The following is a 17,811-nucleotide window of genomic DNA, read 5'->3' as shown; positions in this document are numbered from 1 at the left end:
CAGAGAAGCATGCCAGGAAACACTGGGTGTAGCCCCACAAACAGAACAGACACGAAACAAAAAGTCCGGATCCTTTCTTCAACTGGTTCTTCTAATAATTATTTTAAAAATATAACCTGGGGCTGGAGCGATAGCACAGTTGGGAGGGCATTTGCCTTGGACGTGGTTGACCTGGGTTCGATTCTCAGCATCCCATATGGTCCCCCAAGCACCACCAGGGCTAATCCCTGAGTGCATGAGCCAGGAGTAACCACTGAGCATTGCCGAGTGGGACCCAAAAAGCAAAAAATAAATAAAAATTAAAAAATAACGTATGAAAACTGAACATTTAAAAATAGGGAACTGGGGCTGGAGAGATAGCACAGCGGGTAGGGCGTTTGCCTTGCACGCGGCCGACCCAGGTTTGATTCCCAGCATTCCATATGGTCCCCTGAGCACCGCCAGGAGTAACTCCTGAGTGCAGGGCCAGGAGTAACCCCTGTGCATTGCCAGGTGTGACCCAAAAAGCAAAAAAAAAATAATAATAATAAAATTTTAAAAATAATAAAAATAGGGAACTATTACTGATTTGGGTGAGTTGATACTGTGGTCAGTTTAAAAAAGATTATTTGGGGGGTGGAGGGGCATCGTGGAGGGCAGGGACACTGGTATAAGGCTCCGTGTTGGAACACGGTGTGCCTGAAACCCAATCAGGAAAAGCAGTGTCATTTCACGGTATCTTAATAAAGATTATTTCAGGAACATGTTAGTTGATACTATGTCCAAGTACTTTGAAAGAGGAAGTGAGTAAGGAGATGAAATGAGATCAACACAGGGTTAATGATCATTTAAATAAGGGTCATGGAACCCTGGTGATCAACAGATTGATCAAAAAAACAAAGCTGAAGACTCAGAGGATATGGAAAAATCTGTAAAATGCTGCAAGGTGTCACAGGATACAGTTATATAATATTCACATCATTCCTTGAATATGGAAATATTTTAGATGAGGTGTAGACTGTAGAAGTGTATTGAAAACACGAATTGTGAGTGCCACAAACTGTTCCATGGAAACGCAGCGAGACCAACAGGACAAAGATGGAGCAAATGGACACTTAGGACTCGGGAAGCCCCCAAAACCCAACCCTGACATGGGCGGCTGAGCCGTGCATGAAGCCCCTCCTGCTGCCTGGTCATCTCTAACGAGCCGTAGGGGGTGCAAGGGCTTTCCAGGACACGTTGAAGCCCCCCCACAGGTGAGCCCTTCATACATGCCACCACAGGGCGCCAATGCTCGTGAACATTGGACATAACGGTGGGCTCTGTGTCACAGACACATGACCCGCCTGCTGGCAAGCACCCCAGAAACAAGAGCTCTCTGAGTGGAGGGAAACACTGATGGTAGCGTGGTCGCCTGACGACACTGGGGACGCTCCTGCAGGTGTGGGCGGGCAGGTGGCCCCACAGGGACCAGGAGCGAGTCTGCAGCGTGGAAGGTGAACTTCACCTGGACAGGGCAAGAGCTGGTTCGGCTGTAGGTCTCAGCAGTGCCCAGACCACAGCCAGTGCAAGGGACGTGCCCTAAGCTAAGGGTGAGCTCCGCGCACAGTCTGGACAAGAAAGGACATGGCGTGAGTGTGACCGGGCTGACGGAGCTGCAGGGAATGCTGTCCCTCTCCACGAGGCTTTCTGTCCCTGATAAAATCGATCATAAGAGAGGAAGGGGATGTAAAACACAACCTTAACTTTTGCTTTCCGTCGAGATAATCGGCAAGGGCTGGTTCCAGGGCAGGTTCCCACAGACCTACCTGAAGACCGCGAGGCTGAGTGACCAGAGGACCAATGGCTTCCTCAGCTCGAACTTGTCCCGCTTGTTCATCAGGTGCCGGCCGCCGAAGATACAGGCAGCGTACAGAGCGGAAAACAGGAACGATTTCTTCCTAGAACAAGCGAATGAGACCGGGTCAGGCAAACACCTGTCAGCAGCCATGATTTTGGTTGTTTTATTTCTGTGCTGTTGTTCTGTGTTCTGCTCAGCAGGTCTTGGGGCTGTTAGTTCAGCCCTACCCGCAGAACTATCACTGCATCTCCAAGCATCACTTTTTAGTTTCCTCAGCTAGACCAGTTCCCTCTTGGGAAACCCTACAAACAATTCCTGGGGGCTGGAGAGATAGTACAGTGGGGAGGGCATTTGCCCTGCACAGAGCTGACCCGGGTTCGGTCCCTGGCTTCCCATATGGTCCCCAGAGCACCGCCAGGAGTAATTCCTCAGCTGGGGGCTTAGGGTGTTGGAGCCAGGATCTCAGGCACCTAGGACACAGCCACCAAGCATCAAGATTAATAAGAGGGGGGGCCCAGAGAGCAGGGACAGCAGGCAGAGTCCTCGGGCCAGGGGTCACGCCCCTGAGCACAGCTGGGTGTGCCCGACTCCCCGCCCAAACAAAAAACAAATTAGCAAAAGGGGTGATAAGGGGAACCCAGTGGGAGGGCTCTTCCTCTCCTTCCCTCCCATCTACTCCCCTCAGGTTTATGTGGGACTTGGTTGAAAACACATAAGCAATAAAAGAACATAAAATAGAACCTCTGATTTATTAATGCCCCCCACCCCCACACACACACCCCAAAGGTGAATAGTGTTGATGGAGCCAAAAAGCAAAATCAAAACCCGTGTTTTAAAGACACAGAGACCAAGGTTTCAGCAATGACGTTGCTCGTAGAACTCCAAACTCCATTTGCCCAACAGGGTAAAGCACCAGGAGCCAACTGCAAGAGCGCTGCCAGCCTACTGCTGGGGTTTGGCCCCCACATGCCAACCGAGGAGGGTCTTCTCAGTCAGGCGGGCCACAGCGACTTCCAGAGATGCACCTGGCCTACTCAGTGGGCACCTACCCGGCCCTCAGGACCGAGGGCCACTGCCACTGCCTCTGGCAATCTCTTTTCATGGAAACCCAAGACCTGGCATGCACCAATGTTTGAGGAAGTTTGAGGTTTTATTCCACTGAATTTTCTAGTCGAGAAAACTCATTACGCACCTGTGTCTGTGGGAGTTTGAGACAGTGGCTGTGAATGAACAGTTGCAATTTCCCAGCTAAGTATTAATAACTAAAAGCAAAATACTCAGGAAAACAACACTGGGGCCAGAGGGAGAGCGCAGCGGGGAGGGTGCCCACCGTGCACGCAGCTGAGTGGGACCCGGTCTCTAGGCCGCCCATAGAGCCCCGAGACCTCCAGGAGGGACCTCAGCAGAGCCACATGTAGCTCCCAAGTCCCAAAACAGAAAAACAAATCCACCCATTCTGCCTAACGTCCAAGAAAACGCCACCCTGCTCTGCCTGGGCATGGCGTGAAGAGAAGCTCCACATAGTCAGGCTGCCCTCTGCAAGGCCTCTGGGTGGGGAATGGCCTGGCTTGCCGCGGGGTGGCAAATTAATTATATCTACCCTTGAAAATTTAGTCCCTGTAATTATTTATCAGCCCTATCATATGTGGGTTAGGGTTATATTCTTTACAATCACTAAACAAGTGAATGCTTCTGAAAGGCCTTACTTATCATTCAAGGGAAAAATAATATGCTTGGCTGAAGTAAGAAGACCAATCTCTGCTGGGACGGAGAGATAGTTCAGTGGGTAGGGCATCTGTCTTCCAAAAGGCTGACCTGGGTTAGATTCCCTGGCATCCCACAAAGTCCCTTGAGCCCGCCAGGAGTGATTCCTAAGCTCAGAGCCAGGAGTAACCCCTGAGCATCGTCAGGTGTGACCCCCAAACAAACAAGCAATATCAACAACAAACAATAAATCTGTGTTTATCTCCTCGCTTCTAACTTTTCTAGTTCCAGGATTAGAATTGGTCCTCTTTGCTACATCTACACAATGGAATACTATGCAGCTGTTAGAAAAGATGAAATCATGAAATTTGCATATAAGTGGATCAACAAGGAGAGTATCATGCTAAGTGAAATGAGTCAGAGAGAGAGGGACAGACATAGAATGACTGCACTCACTTGTGGAATAAAAGTAACAGAATGGGAGACTAACACCCAAGGATAATAGAGATAAGGGCCAGGAGGATTGCTCCATGGCTTGGAAGCTGACCTTACATGGGGAGGGAAAAGGCAGTTGGGATAAAGTAGGGACCACTAAGTGAATAGTGCTTGGAGGGCTCGCTTGGGATGGGAGATGGGTGCTGAAAGTAGACTACAGACCAAACATGATGGTCGCTTAGTACCTGTATTGCAAACCATAACACCCAAAAGGAGAGAGAGTAAAAGGGAATGTGCCTGCCACGGAGCTGTGTGTGTGTGTGTGTGTGTGTGTGTGTGTGTGTGTGTGTGCGCGCGCGTGTGTGCGTGTGGGGGGGGTATGGGGATGGGGTGGCAGGAGGCATACCGTGACCATTGGTGGTGGAGAATGGGCACTGCTGGAGGGATGGGTATTTGATCATTGTATGACTAAAACGTAATCATGAAAGTTTGTAAGTCTGAAACAGTATCTCATGGTAAGAATTTGTCCAGAGGTTTTTATGAACTTTGAGGACTGCTCCCCTTGCCCCTTTTCTAAATATCTCTTTATACACCTTCAACCGCAGAGGGCAACCAAGCTGGTCAGGACGGATGCTCGTAGCTGCCATCACTGCAGGCTCGCCCTGCTACAGCCAAGAGATCAACTGACGGTGTTCTAGGTCCTTGCTCAGAAGCAGAACCAGGGAGGAGAGAGGCTGGTGACGTTGGTGGCCCTGAGTCAGGTTCCTCAATACGGTGGGACTGTGCTTAGATGGTCACAGATGGGCAGAGACTGCTCTCCCGGGAGCCAGAACGTGGCAAGAGTGTGAATGCTGAGCTACAAGTGCTGGGGGCAGCCCTCTGCGTCAATGCTCCAGGGTGGGCAGATGCAGGTGTCCGGGGATAATCGGCACACTGAGACCCCTTTCACGACAGGGAGTCCTCCAAGGGAGCACAGACTCTTTACCTCTTCCACTGAATCATCAAAATAGATCTTTTGGGTGATGACTTTTTTCATTTCGCTTAGAAGAAAAGATTTTTTCTCTAGCCTACTGGGCAATTTTCGTGGATTAAAACTGCCTTTGCATTCTGGCATCTCTCTGACAAAGATTCTATTATAGTCAAGATGAATAATGGCTCGCTGCTAGCCCACTTACAACTTAATGTGGATAGATGACGGCCCTAATGCAGCAGTGATAATGCAATAATACTTTATGTCCCGGCAGGCCTTCATGGCTGGGGATTATGGTAACATTGTTTTATTACCAGATAACTAGCAATTTCCAGATGGCCTGGGTTCTTCCTGTTCAATAAATCTTAAACATACGTCACAGAGCAGAAGACTCAACTGGAGGTACTTAGCAGGATTGGGGCGGGGAGTATTCTGTAGCTCCGATTATAAGTAAAAGACCACCCAGATGAAATCCTAGTCTAGTCTGAGCCGGTGTGCCTGTCATTATTTTTCTCTCTTCCTTTCCCGTCAGTGTGAATGACAGAACTCAGACCAATAAGACCGACAATGGCCTGATCATCTCTCCTTAGAGATCTGTACTTCCTAGCATCCCCCTTGTTCCAGAGTATTCCTAGGAAGTGGTTTTTCTAGTCTTGCCTGGCTAGCTACGCACGACCTGTGTTTCTTGCTCTACTCAACAGCGCATCTCAAAGAGCGCACATCCTTTCAAACGTTTCGACTCCGACACCAGTACTTGGCTGGCCTCTCCTTGATGCTCTCAAGGTGCGTGCCAACCGGCTGTACTGGAGCCCAAGTGTGTTTGAGGCTGGAACCACTTCCTGCGGGCGGCACTTCCCCTGTGACTGCAGACACAGCCGGGGCAGTGGCCCCTGTATGTCTCACGGACCTCGATTCCGTGCTGCGGTTCATTAGGGCTTTTGTTGCTTCCGACTGAAGCACCAGAGCTGCTGAGGAAGGTCATAGCCGGGAGATGAGAAGGGGGCTCACCCGGCCCACTGCCATCGTGCATGCCCAGGAAGAAAGCTGGTGTTCTGAAGGAGGAGCGAAAATGCTCACGGGTGGCAAAACATCTCCTTTCAGAGGTTTCCTTTTTAGTTCAGATGCTGATTCAGTTTGAAAACAACAAAAGAATCGAAAAGGAACTGTAAAGCCACTTGAGGACCCAGAGACTGGAAGGAAGCAGTGCCCTGTCTGTGCCAACAAGATACGCTGGTGATGATTTCACGTGACTACGATGCTTTCGAGAGGAATCCTTACGCTGTGCCCTAGGTTCTCGCCGAGGATTCCACAGGTTCTTAAGACAAGAGCCCAAGATTCCACAGGTGTTCCTCCACATCAAGAATAAAGGAGAGGTTCAGTGAGAGAGCGAGGGGGAGGGGAAGAAGAGAGGAGAGGAAGAGAGAGAGCGGAGAGGAGAAAGGGAGAGAGAGAGAAGAGAGGAGAAAGGGAAAGAGAGAGAGAGGGAGATAGTACTTGCTATAGAGACAGGCTGGGGGGAGGGTGGCGGGAGGGAAACTGGGGACACTGGTGGTGGGGAGTGTGCATTGGTGGAGGGATGGGTGCTGGGACATTTTGTGCCTGAAACCCGACCATGGAACAGTTTAAGGGTCTATCTCGTGATGATTCAATTTAAAAAAAAAAAAAACGAATAATGGGAAGACCTGAGCAACAGGAAGTGGTTGGGGCACTTGCCTTATACACAGCCCGCCCAGATTCAATCCCTGACACCCCACAGGGTCCCCCCAGGACTGCAGGAGTGATCCCTGAGAACAGAGTCAGAGGTCAGCCCTGAGCAGACGGGTGTGGCCTCCAAACCACAAATAAATACAAATAGAGGGAAACTTCCGGCAGATTTTCTCCATGAGTAAACTGTGACAAAAGCTGATCTGTGACTAATGGAAAGTATGTTCCCTAAGGTGTCCAGATGATAAGAGAGGCAAGAAAAGGATGTTCCTCTAGCCCATGGTGGCTGTCCCCAGAATCCAGACGCTGAGCTGACTGCGTCCTTGCAGCTGCAGACACCTCAGTCTGTGTCTGGGCCGGGTGCTAAGATCACAGATTCTCCTTTATTTTTAGAAGAGGTGAGAAAAACCAGTCTTTCGTGCTTCTGCTTCTCTACTGCTGAGATAAAATGGAGTCACATCAGTGCAATGGCTCCATCCCACACTCCCTGTCCTGAGACCCTCCCCCTCCTCTTGGCTTCCACCTTACAGAGGGATCTTGGGCTGAAAACACTTTTCCAGTGTTAAAAACATTACCCCCTCCCCACCAACAAACCCAGTGTGGGCCAAGAGGTTCCTGATGAAAATACCCCGACCACTCACAAGGCAGCGGACGGCTGTCACATTCCTCTGCAGGGTGGTTCAAGTGCCACTGGATGGGAAAAGAATAAATCCTGGGCTGAAGTGACAGTACAGCGGGTAGGGTATTTGCCTTGCATGCGGCCGATGCGGGTTCAATCCCCGGCATCCCATATGGTTCCCCAAGCACCGCCAGGAGTAATTCTTGAGTGCAGAGCCAGGAGTAACCCCTGAGCATTGCTGGGTGTGGCTCAAAAAGCAAAAAAAATAATAATATTAACAACAATAATAATAAATCTTGAATGACTGACTCTGAACAGGGGGTCTGGGGGTGGCAGGAAAGAGAGATAGAGAGGGAAGATTCTCTCTCGGAACCCCATACTGGGTTAGCTGAGGGCTCCGGCCATTCCCCACATGGGTGGGGGTGGGGTAGGGGCAAAGAGTCAGTTTAATGACAGCATTATTTCAGCAGAGATGATATTTGCTTCAGTGTTCTGAACAGTCAGAGTGTCCATGTAAATTTTAATTGTAAAGTGTTATGTCTCAGGCAAATACGCAGATACCGTTTTTTGCCTCAGAAGACATGGTTTTGCGAAACGTACAACTGCCAAGTTTGGGAATCAAAAGCTTTTGGGGCATACTAAAAATCAAAGAATGAAGTTCAAGTCTTTCCTGGAGCGGAGTCCTATCTCCTTGGGAAAGCAGCCAGCTAGCCCAGCGCCCACAACATTTGCCCTGAGGGAGCCGTCTCCATGTCTGTCAGACAGCCATCACATGCATTTTCTGTCTGTCTGGGGAACCGCGCTAAGCTGGGGCTTCGTGAGCACCACATCCGTGACTGGGGGTGGGCACGGTCACAGACCCGACCTGGCCTCTTCCAGAACAGTGAGACCTTACAGGAGTGGCCGCGGGCAGAAACGACCCAGAACGTGGTGGTGTCACGAGCAGAGCCATCTCGCTGCGCTAATCCCCGCAGAGAAGTGCCCTTTGTTCCGAGAGACAGACAGACTGCTTTCATCCGAATGTCCAGTGAAGAAATGTTCTCTTGTTCGGACTTTAAAATACACCCCAACTGCCAGAGCACGGAGAGCATCAGAACTGCCATTCTGAAGATGAGACCAGAGACTCCTGTCACCAGGATCCACTTAACCTCCCGCTTAACATCTTCACACATGAATCTCCAAGCATGAGGGAGGTGCTAGTGATTCCTCGCCCCACAGAACAGTTTCTTGGGCTCGAAGCTGTTCAATGCATGTAATTATTGGCTTGTAGCAGAAGTAAAAGCTTAAAGAAAAAAAAAAAATCTTGGGTCTCTGGGCTTGCTGTGGGTGTGCCCCAGACTACACCTCAGCACCACACAGTTCCTGAGCTGGCAGGGCATTCCCTTTGTCTTGGCCCCATAAACACTGACAGGTGTAGCCCTCCCTCCAAAACAAGACAAGCAGGATGATCTCATAATTCACTCAAAAAAATGTCTCATTTCGAGTCAGAAAGAGAGAGACATAGAAAGATCGCACTCATCTGTGGAATATAAAGTTACAGAATGGGAGACTAACACCCAAGAATAGTAGCGATAAGTACCAGAAGGATCACTCCACAGCTTAGAAGCCGGCCTCACACGCTGGGGGAAAGAGCAGCTCAGATAAAGAAGGGACCACCAAGTAAAGAGTGCCAGGAGGACCTGCTCAGGATGGGAGATGCAGGCTGAAAGTAGACTATAGACCGAACATGATGGCCACTCAATGCCTCTATTGCAAACCACAATACCCCAAAAGAGAGAGAGAGCAAAAGGGAATGCCCTGCCACAGAGGCGGGGTAGGGTGGAGCGGGCGGGGTGGGAGTGGTGAAAGGGATGATCAGACCATTGGTGGGGGGAAATGGGCACCGGTGGATGGATGGGTACTTGATCAATGTATGACTGAAATGCAAGCACGAAAAGTTTGTAAGTCTGTAACTGCAATTCATGGTGATTCACTAATTTAAAAAAAAAAAGTCTCATTTCTGGGAGAGAGCTCCAGGCTGGGCCCTTGGCACTGAGCACTAATTGGGAGCCCCCCCAACTTCATTTCTTAGCTATGAAATACTGAAAATAAAAAAGGGAAAATGAAAAACCTAGTGTTTCATCCCAAAGAGGCCCAGAATGTCCTGCAGAGAACAGATTTGCCCGAAGCCTGCAGACTGCAAAGCAGAAGCGAGAGACACGCTACAAAAAGCCTGTGATTCACGATGGAATTGGAAGCTGGACTTGGGGTTTACAAGCTTAGGGCCAATTCTGACCTAGGAGTCCCGCCGCCCCCCGCCTCCCCCCCCCCCCCCCGATTTAAATCAACATTTGACTGTTGCACAGGCAACTCCAGACACCAGCACAGACATAATGCAAGCGCCGGGGGCCACCTACTTAGGGTTCTTGCAGGTAGTCATGGCTAGCCAGGGGAAACGGCAGGTTTCCACGTTAGCCCTTGGGTGACATCATCACCTGTGTCATGAGCTCTCCCTGGACAGAAGCTCCAAAAGTTGCCACCTGTCCCCAAACGCTGTATCTGGGTAGGGGAAGGAATGGGCTCAGCATGAAGAGAATTTCACTGTCGGGTTTTCTGGGCTACTACTATCGGACTCCCAGGAGAAGCGAAGGTAGAGTAGAAGTCAGGGAGGAGGAGAGAGGAAGTGCGGGGGAGGGGGGCATCTCAGGCCCCCGAGAGCAGCCAGTCACCCCAAGGAGGAGCTCCTTCACTCTGCTCTTGAAAATGATGGCGCATGTTCCTGTCCAACTCCTTCCTTCAGACAAACTCACACTGAATTCGCTCGTCAAACTCAGAGCACGCATACGGGCCTCCGAGGCGCCTGCATAGGAATGGGGCTGTGCTCTGGTTCCCCGTGCTGGGGACCCGTCTACCAGCTCGAGGTCTGAGATGTGGGCTGAGCCCCAGCAAGCCCAAGGGCTGATTCCTCTTGGAAGCTCCGGGAGACAGTCTATTTTCTGGGCCTTTCCATCACCGAGGGACGGGCTCCCCACACTTCTCTGGCCTGCACCCACTTGACAGACACACTGAGAATCCCTCAGAACCTTCTCTAAGCAAGCCCACAGGAGGTGCTCCCCAATTACAACCCAGCCTACTGCTGTCTCCCCCTGCCCACCGACAATTCCTGACATGGGGCAGTGGGGGGCAGATCACCCACTCTGGGACCCGTCCCACATTGCTGTTAATGGCCCACTCAGGGGCTCCTGCTGGCTCTGCACTCGAGAACGGACGCCTGCGGGTGCCCTGGGGACCCTCTGGGCTGCTGGGGATCAAACCTGAGTGGGTCGCGTTGCGAGGCAACTGCCCTCCCTGTGACACACAATCAACCCAGCCCATCACACATCCATGCCCTCTCTGAGACTTTTCCTGAGCTCTTCTGCTGGTGATCCCATTTGTGTTCCAGAGATAACCCAGCAGAGCAGGGCTCCCACATCGAGGACCCTGTCCGTGAGATTAGAGTGGGCCCAGCCCACATTCCAGAATAATCTCATCTCAAATGCTTTCATCTAATCGCCCCTGCCAAGACCTTTCTTTTCCCTTCAAGTTGCTTTTCCCCTGCCGCATATTTGCAAATTCCAGGAATTAAGCAAGACCAGGGCAACCCGGGAACTTGTAGTCACTGGACCACACAAATCAAGCTGAATGTGCTCGGCTCTGTCTGAAGGCACCCGGCTGGGACACGGCGAGGGGAGATGCCGATGGGGACCCTCTAGCACCGGGCCCAGAATCACACAGTTAGTTGGGTGCTGCGGCCGATGTGAAGTGTGACACCATCTCAAAACCACTGCTCACTCACTGCTTTGGGGACTGTCCCTCCTACTGCCAACACATAGAGACTCCACTGCTGGGTAGGGACTCCAGGGACAAAGCAAAGAGGGCAAGTATCTGGCCACCAGTTAGAGGTGCCATGAAATACGGAACACAAAATAGCCAACAGGCTCACATCTCCCTTTCCTCGTTTTGGAACTAGCATCGCCTCTGTCCACAGTGGAAGCTGCCCAGGGCGGCTGCCCAGCACCCTGCCCTGCAGGCCAGAACCTGGAGTGAAGAGCAGCCACCACGACGCTCCTGCCCCGAGCAAGCTCAGAGGCACCGAGCCAGCTATTTCTGTCACCTCCTGCAGGGCAGTCGCGGGTGGTAGGTCATTCCACAGCGGCCAGAGCTGGGCCCCACAGGGCGAGGCTGCCAGGCCGGGACAGCAGATGCCAGACCATGCAAATCTCGGTCTCTTGCTCCAACACCCTGGGACACAGAGGCTGGCACCGCGGTATCGGGTGTCTCTGAGTTGTCTCCGACTTAAGGCAGGAACAGCGGCTGCCGTGGGAAGCTCGAGCAGGCCAGTCGGGGGAAGGAACTGAGTCCCCCAGCGTCATGGCGCCTCGCCGGGGCCCAGCTGCCATTCCCCTGCTCTCTCTGGGCCCAGCCCAGTCGGGAGGCGCTGATGCAGCTGCTGATTGTGGACGGGGCTGACGGGTTGAGCAGGAAGCTGATCCCTCCTGGGTGCATGCCATCACAGGGGGAACCAGAACTGAACCCGCCGGCTGGTGTCGGAGCCGGTTTAGGAGTGCCGTATCGCTAATCTGACATTCCTGCCGCTTCCCCGGCCCTCTGCCCGCCCCCACCTTCAGCGACAGATTCAGAGCCAGGGGAGGAAAAAAAAAAAAAGAAAGAAAGATGAAATATGCAGGGGCCAAGAGGGGTGATGGGGGTGGAGTGGGGTGAGGGGTGGGGGATGCAAGGCATTTCCTAGGAGCATCTCAAGCTGGCTGGGATGGAAGCCTGGCCAAGAAGGGGGCTCTGCGGGGCATCTGCAGGCATCTGCCCGTCCCTCTCCGGGGCAGAGGGCAGAGTGGTCTCCTCCCCACGCCCAGGGAGGTGGACCCCGGGCTTCTGACCCCAGCAGGCCTGGCCACTGGTGCCGAGAGAGGCAGCGAAAGCAGAGGAGGCTCTGCCGCGGGGAGTCTGTGAGAGCCCGGGGTGCCGATGCGTGTGCCCCACCCACTCCTGGGCGCCCTCTCGGGAACATGCACAGGCACCCCGGCCGCATGCTGTTCCTCCTGCTTCCCTCTGTCAGGGGAGAGCTGGGGGACTCCTGACCTGACTGCGCATCCTCAGAGCTTCCCCCTGAGTGACAGCACGGGAAGGATCCGACGGGCACTCAGTAGTCAAGATGCCCCCCGCAGTGACACCCTTTCTAGTTCCGCTCAAGAAACACTCAGTGCCGGCACCTGAAATCTACGCTATGAGTGTTTACGGAGGGCTGGGGGCTTCACAAGCAGGAAGCCAGGGTTCAACCGCAGGCACAGGAGTTATACGCACACCTCCATGCCCCCCGGTGCCCCTCTCTCCAGAACTACCGAGCACAGCCCAAAAACCAGACTCGTCAAAATATAAAAGATGACGGGCCCACATCAGCCGGCTGGAGGACACTTATCCATCTCGGGCCCCATTTTCGGCACACAGAGGAGCCCTGCAAGCTGCCTGGGAACGAGCTGCCACACTGGACCACTCTGAATGAGAACGTGTTTCCTTTTGGCAAAAGGAACAGTAACTTTTTTTTTTTAAACAAGTAGTTCCGACAGTCCCAGCACTGCCCTTAAGTTCCCAGCCCTCCGCCCACGCGGAGACTCCCGCCACTCGCCACTCGTGTCCTTGCATGGAAGGATCGAGGAACAGGACCTGCATGTACAGGATGCAAAGCGCGGCAGTGAGTGGCCCGGAAGGGAGCCGGTGCAGTGTCAGGCCCAGGGCTCGAAGCCTTGGCTGCACCTGCCACGTGCCTACACACTCCCCGATGGCACTGCTTCTCAACGCCCCTGCGACCCCCGGGCCTACTGCTGTCTTTCCTGACAGACAGGCACGGGAGCCCTCACCCACGGGTCCCGCGACCCTCCCCCTGCCAGTCCGCCCGGAGAAAGTGCCTGCCCTTGAGTTGCAGCCATCTGGCATGCCTAGCATGTGGCCGACCAGGGTTCGCTCCCCAGCTCCCCATATGGTCCCCCAAGCACCGCCAGGAGTAATTCCTGCGTGCAGAGCCAGAAGTCACCCCTGAGCGTCGCTGGGTGTGACCCAAAGAGCAAAAAACAAAACAAAACAAAAAAAAAAAGAGAAAAAGAAACAACTTTAAACACTAGTACCTTTCAATGCTGCAGTTCCACTTTAAGGAATCCCTGGGAGGCAACACAGCGAATAAGGTGAAGGATGACACACAGGTCAGCCAAGGTGCCAGCGTGGAGGGCAGACCCGAGCCAGTTGCGCACGATGGCATGTGTGCTTGAGATGACCACGTGGCCAGTGCTGCGCGTGGCCCTGTGTTGTGTCTGGTCACTTACAAATATGGGAAGTGCCAGTCCCAGCAGGGGTGAAGATACCCGCCTGACACACAGCTAAAGGGTCTCAGTCCCTGGCACAATTACAGCCCCCAAACAGTCAGTCAGCCATGAGCATGGCCCTCCTCCCCAAAAAGTGTCATTGTGATCACGTGGGAAAACAAAGAAGAGTGTGATATAAACACAAAATGTAAGAAAAAATATACCCTCACCCCAAAGGAACAGTATTTCCTTCCAGGTAGCAGGTAGCTTCTTCACTTCAATTTACTATTGTATACTGCAAGATTTTCTTGTTCAACAATGAGAAATAAAAATTTTTACTAAAAAAACTTGATTAAAAAGCTTTTATTTTTTTCAATACACAAAATGCCAGCACACACTCAAGGATTTTGCTTAGATATCTTTCTTTCTTTCTTTCTTTCTTTCTTTCTTTCTTTCTTTCTTTCGGTTTTGGGCTCTGTGCTCGGGGATCCCTCTTGGTGGTGCTCAGGGGACCATATGGGATGCCAGAGATCGAACACAGGGCAGCTGCATGCGAGACAAGTGCCTTGCCTGCTGTACTGCTAGTCCAGATGTTCTAATAGCCCAGAAGCTATCAGATCATTCACCCTCTCTCGTGGGGGCCCAAGGACCCCATCTATTCATTTCTATCAAAGGCTGGCTCTGCTATCCTGAGAAAATTTACCAATTAACTGCTTAGTAACTTCTTTGGGGGAAAAAAAGGAGGAAAAAGCACTTCTCAGGTTTGCTGTAAATCACCAAAAATACTGGAGTTGACAGTACCTATCACATTGTTGGTGCTCAATACAGGGTACCTAGTACCACTATGCGTTATTGGTGGGGGGGGGGGGGGTAGTAAAAGGGACTAGTATGCATCATGAAGGTGCTCTAGAGCACTGAGCCAGGAGTAGCCCCCAGGCACTGCTGGGTGTAGCCCCCAAACCAGAAAAGAAAGATATTCTCAGAATAGAATCAAACGCAAAACACAGGCAAGTTGGGCAAGGCTGGCTGGGCGTTGGTCCATGGACATGCCCAGCAGTAGTCGACCCTGGCCTTGCCCGTGGGAGTCCCTGGGTTCCACCCCAGACAGCACAAAAATACATCAGTGAATAAATAAAATGATTAGGGGACCCATGGGACGAGAGCAACTGTAAATTCCATGTTAGCCTTCTGAGTACTCTAAACAAAACAGTAATATCTGAATTGGTAAGTACATAAGAGCTCTCATTGCAAACAAGTCCAGGGACATCTCTGCCTGATCAGGGATCGAAACAGTAATTCAAAGCTTTTTATAAAAATTCCTAGGCAGGACATAGGACGCAAGTTTCTTGGATAACACCCGCAGGTCACTAAGCGGAACCCACCTAAAATAAAACCACGATGTTCCGGTAAATAACAAAAACACTGGATGTAAATGGGCCTTGGATATGAGACAATTCTAAAAGATAACTGAGGGGCCAGAGCGATGGTACAGCAGATGGAGTGCTAGCCTTATCCTCAGCCAAGTTCGATCCCTGGCACCGCCCCCCCCCTCCCCCCACAGTAGGTCCCCTGAGTATCACCAGGAGTCATTTCAGAGTGCAGGACCAGGAGTAAGCCCTGAGCATGCCGGTGGGTTTGGCCCCAAAGGCCTGAATAAACAAAAGGTAACAAACAAAACTGCTGGAGACAAAAACTTTTCTGGCCTGTTTACAGTGGAAGACCAGGACCCCTTAGAGTTAGTTTATTGCTGAAGAAGCAATAAAGCAAGGCCTCCTGCTGCCTCGGGCTGATGTGGGCTCCGATAGATAAAGGGCCTCGGAATGAATGCCTATGACCTCCAGGGCCTGGCTGCCCTCCCCTGCTGGCCGAGTGGGAGGTTAGAGGGCTGCTGTGGGCAGCAGCATTGCTGGCTGACCCCTGGGTGCAGGCCTGGGCTGGCCGGTGTGTGAGCCGTTGTCACTTCTCTGATGAGAGAAGCAGATTGGCACCATCTCACCTGCATTAACAAGGTACTGGCTGCAGGGCTCAGCTCTGGGTGGCCCGGTCAGGCCCGAGTCCCTATTTACCAGCCAGTGACCCAAAGGGCAGCCTCTCCTGAGCCAGAGCCGGGATGGACTCAGGACTCAGCATGTGCACGGCAAGTGCCCTGCCCATGCGGGTCCTTCGTGCCAACGCCAGGTCATCTCAGGTCTAAGTCCCGCCCTTCAGCCCTGGCCCACTTCCTCAGGGCTCTAGCCTATATGCAGATGAGCGAGGGGACTGGAACGACAGGCCACCGCCTTTGACAGCCAGAGCTCACCGACTGTGTCCCCCTCAACAGTCCCTGGACGTGCCCAGCCCACGCCAACAGGTCCAGTATTCTCCCCTGGAGTGGCCTGTGATGCCACAGATCTATATGGAAGAGTTCAAACCTATTTCCCAGCTAAGTCGTCTGGCAAGGTGCGGCAGTCGATAAATCCTCATTAAAGATGCAGCAGGAATAGCTCTGCCAGCTCACTCTCAGACGCTGGGCTCCAAAACTGTTTTGCTTTCAGTGGCCAGGATGGTTGGAACCCGGGACCTCACATGCACAAGGCATAAGCTCAATCATACATTCCTAGCACCTAGGAATTCTCCCCCTCACCCCGTGCCACAATAACTGTGACATGACAAAAGCGTAAGGAGGGGCTTTATCTTAAGGATACGAATGTGATGTTTTTTACCCCCCACTGAATGACTGGCTACCCCAACCGCGTGAATTCTAAGTTGATGTGGCACATGTTGAAAGAGAAGACTAGCTGCCTGTGCCACCCTGAAGCGGGCATTTTCCACACTCCGCCTCGGCCCCAGCTACAAGTCCTGCTTAGTCATTCAGGAAGTATTAATCCATCACCCAGCCGTGCACCCAGCACCGTCCCCAGGCTTTGGAAACACATCAGTGAACAGAACAGACGCCAGACCGGGCTCCTGTGAAGGTTGTAAGCCCGTGGATCGAGAGGAAGTGAGACGAGGCATTGACCTGGGAAATCAGAGCATCACACGCAGATCACAGGAAGGAGACGCAAACCAAAACCAAGCACCCGACACACGGTTACTGAGGCAAAGGCGAGGGGCTCATCCTCATACTCTCAGACAGCACTCGGGAGCCTTAAGAGACTGGAGATGAAAGAACGGGTGAGGGTGAGGGAGAGGCCGTGTGAGGAATAACCTCAAGCCGCCTTGAGGTCCAGGTTAATAGATTCTGCCAGTATCTCTGGAAAACTCCATCCACCGGGCTCTGCCGTTTGAGCATGGGTTGCCCAGTGTGTACCCGAGTGATCCTTCTGCTTCCAGAGACGTCTCACCTGTTACCAGCTCTGCCTCAACAGCTAAAGTCAGTCACACTGAGGACAAACAAGCGTAGAAGTCACTCAGCTTTGGCCAAGAGTTTAAGGTCTGTAAACAGAATTCCTGAGGTCAGAGGAGCTCGGGACATTTCTGAGTGGTATGGCCAGAGACATGGAAACAACATTTGCTTAGGGCTAGCATGATTATAATAATAAACCTGCATTGGGGCTGGAGCGATAGCACAGTGGGTAGGGTTGTTTGCCTTGCACGTGGCTGACCCGGGTTCGATTCCCAACAGGCCATATGGTCCCCTAAGTGCAGAACCAGGAGTAACCCCTGTGCATCACCAGGTGTGACCCAAAAAACAGTAATAATAATAATAATCCTGCATTATTAAGAAATTCAGAACTTACAAATTTCTTATCCCACGTCTTGTGAATGAAAGTGTTTTGTACTTGGAAGATTATGAGGTACTCTGGGGGAGGTTAGAATTACAACCAACTGAAGTAGTTTGACACCAGAGATCAATTTATTTAATCTGTCCTCCTAAAAACTATGTTATCCATTTAGGGTTTCCTCATGCAAATCCAAACCTGAGCATACAAGAAATTGTGGGGACTGCTTCCTCAACCAGAGCCAGAATTCGTTTTGTCCAAACACAGTAATGCTGCTACTTCTCAGGCTAATTGACTTTAGGTACATCCTGGGAGAGGGGAAAAGGGAGGAGTTGGGGTGGAGAATGACTGCTGGCAAGGACCAGAAAGCAAGCTTTCAGTGTTCATCCTGAGAGTAAGGCAGAGCAAGGGTCAAATCCTTTTTCAATACAAAATTCTCTAGATGCACATTTTATGATGAAAATCCTAGTGGCACCGCAGAAAGCAAAACATTGTAAGGGAGGGAAGCCAATGAATAAGATGAAAATATG

General features: G+C 51.8%; 1 protein-coding gene across 1 annotated transcript in view; it reads right to left on the bottom strand.

Annotated features, from left to right (window-relative positions):
• The window catches only part of ELOVL6 (ELOVL fatty acid elongase 6), a 68,738-nt gene that overhangs the window by 8,614 nt on the left and 42,313 nt on the right, over positions 1-17,811 (bottom strand). The window contains exon 3 of the mRNA XM_056116916.1: positions 1,788-1,919. Coding sequence (XP_055972891.1) covers positions 1,788-1,919 — 132 coding nt within the window. The remainder of the gene's footprint in view (positions 1-1,787; positions 1,920-17,811) is intronic.

This window comes from Sorex fumeus, unplaced genomic scaffold (genome assembly GCF_029834395.1).
Source record: "Sorex fumeus unplaced genomic scaffold, SorFum_2.1 ptg000033l, whole genome shotgun sequence".
NCBI lineage: Eukaryota > Metazoa > Chordata > Mammalia > Eulipotyphla > Soricidae > Sorex > Sorex fumeus.
Note: the sequence above shows the minus strand (reverse complement) of the source record. Positions and strands in the feature narration are given on the sequence as shown.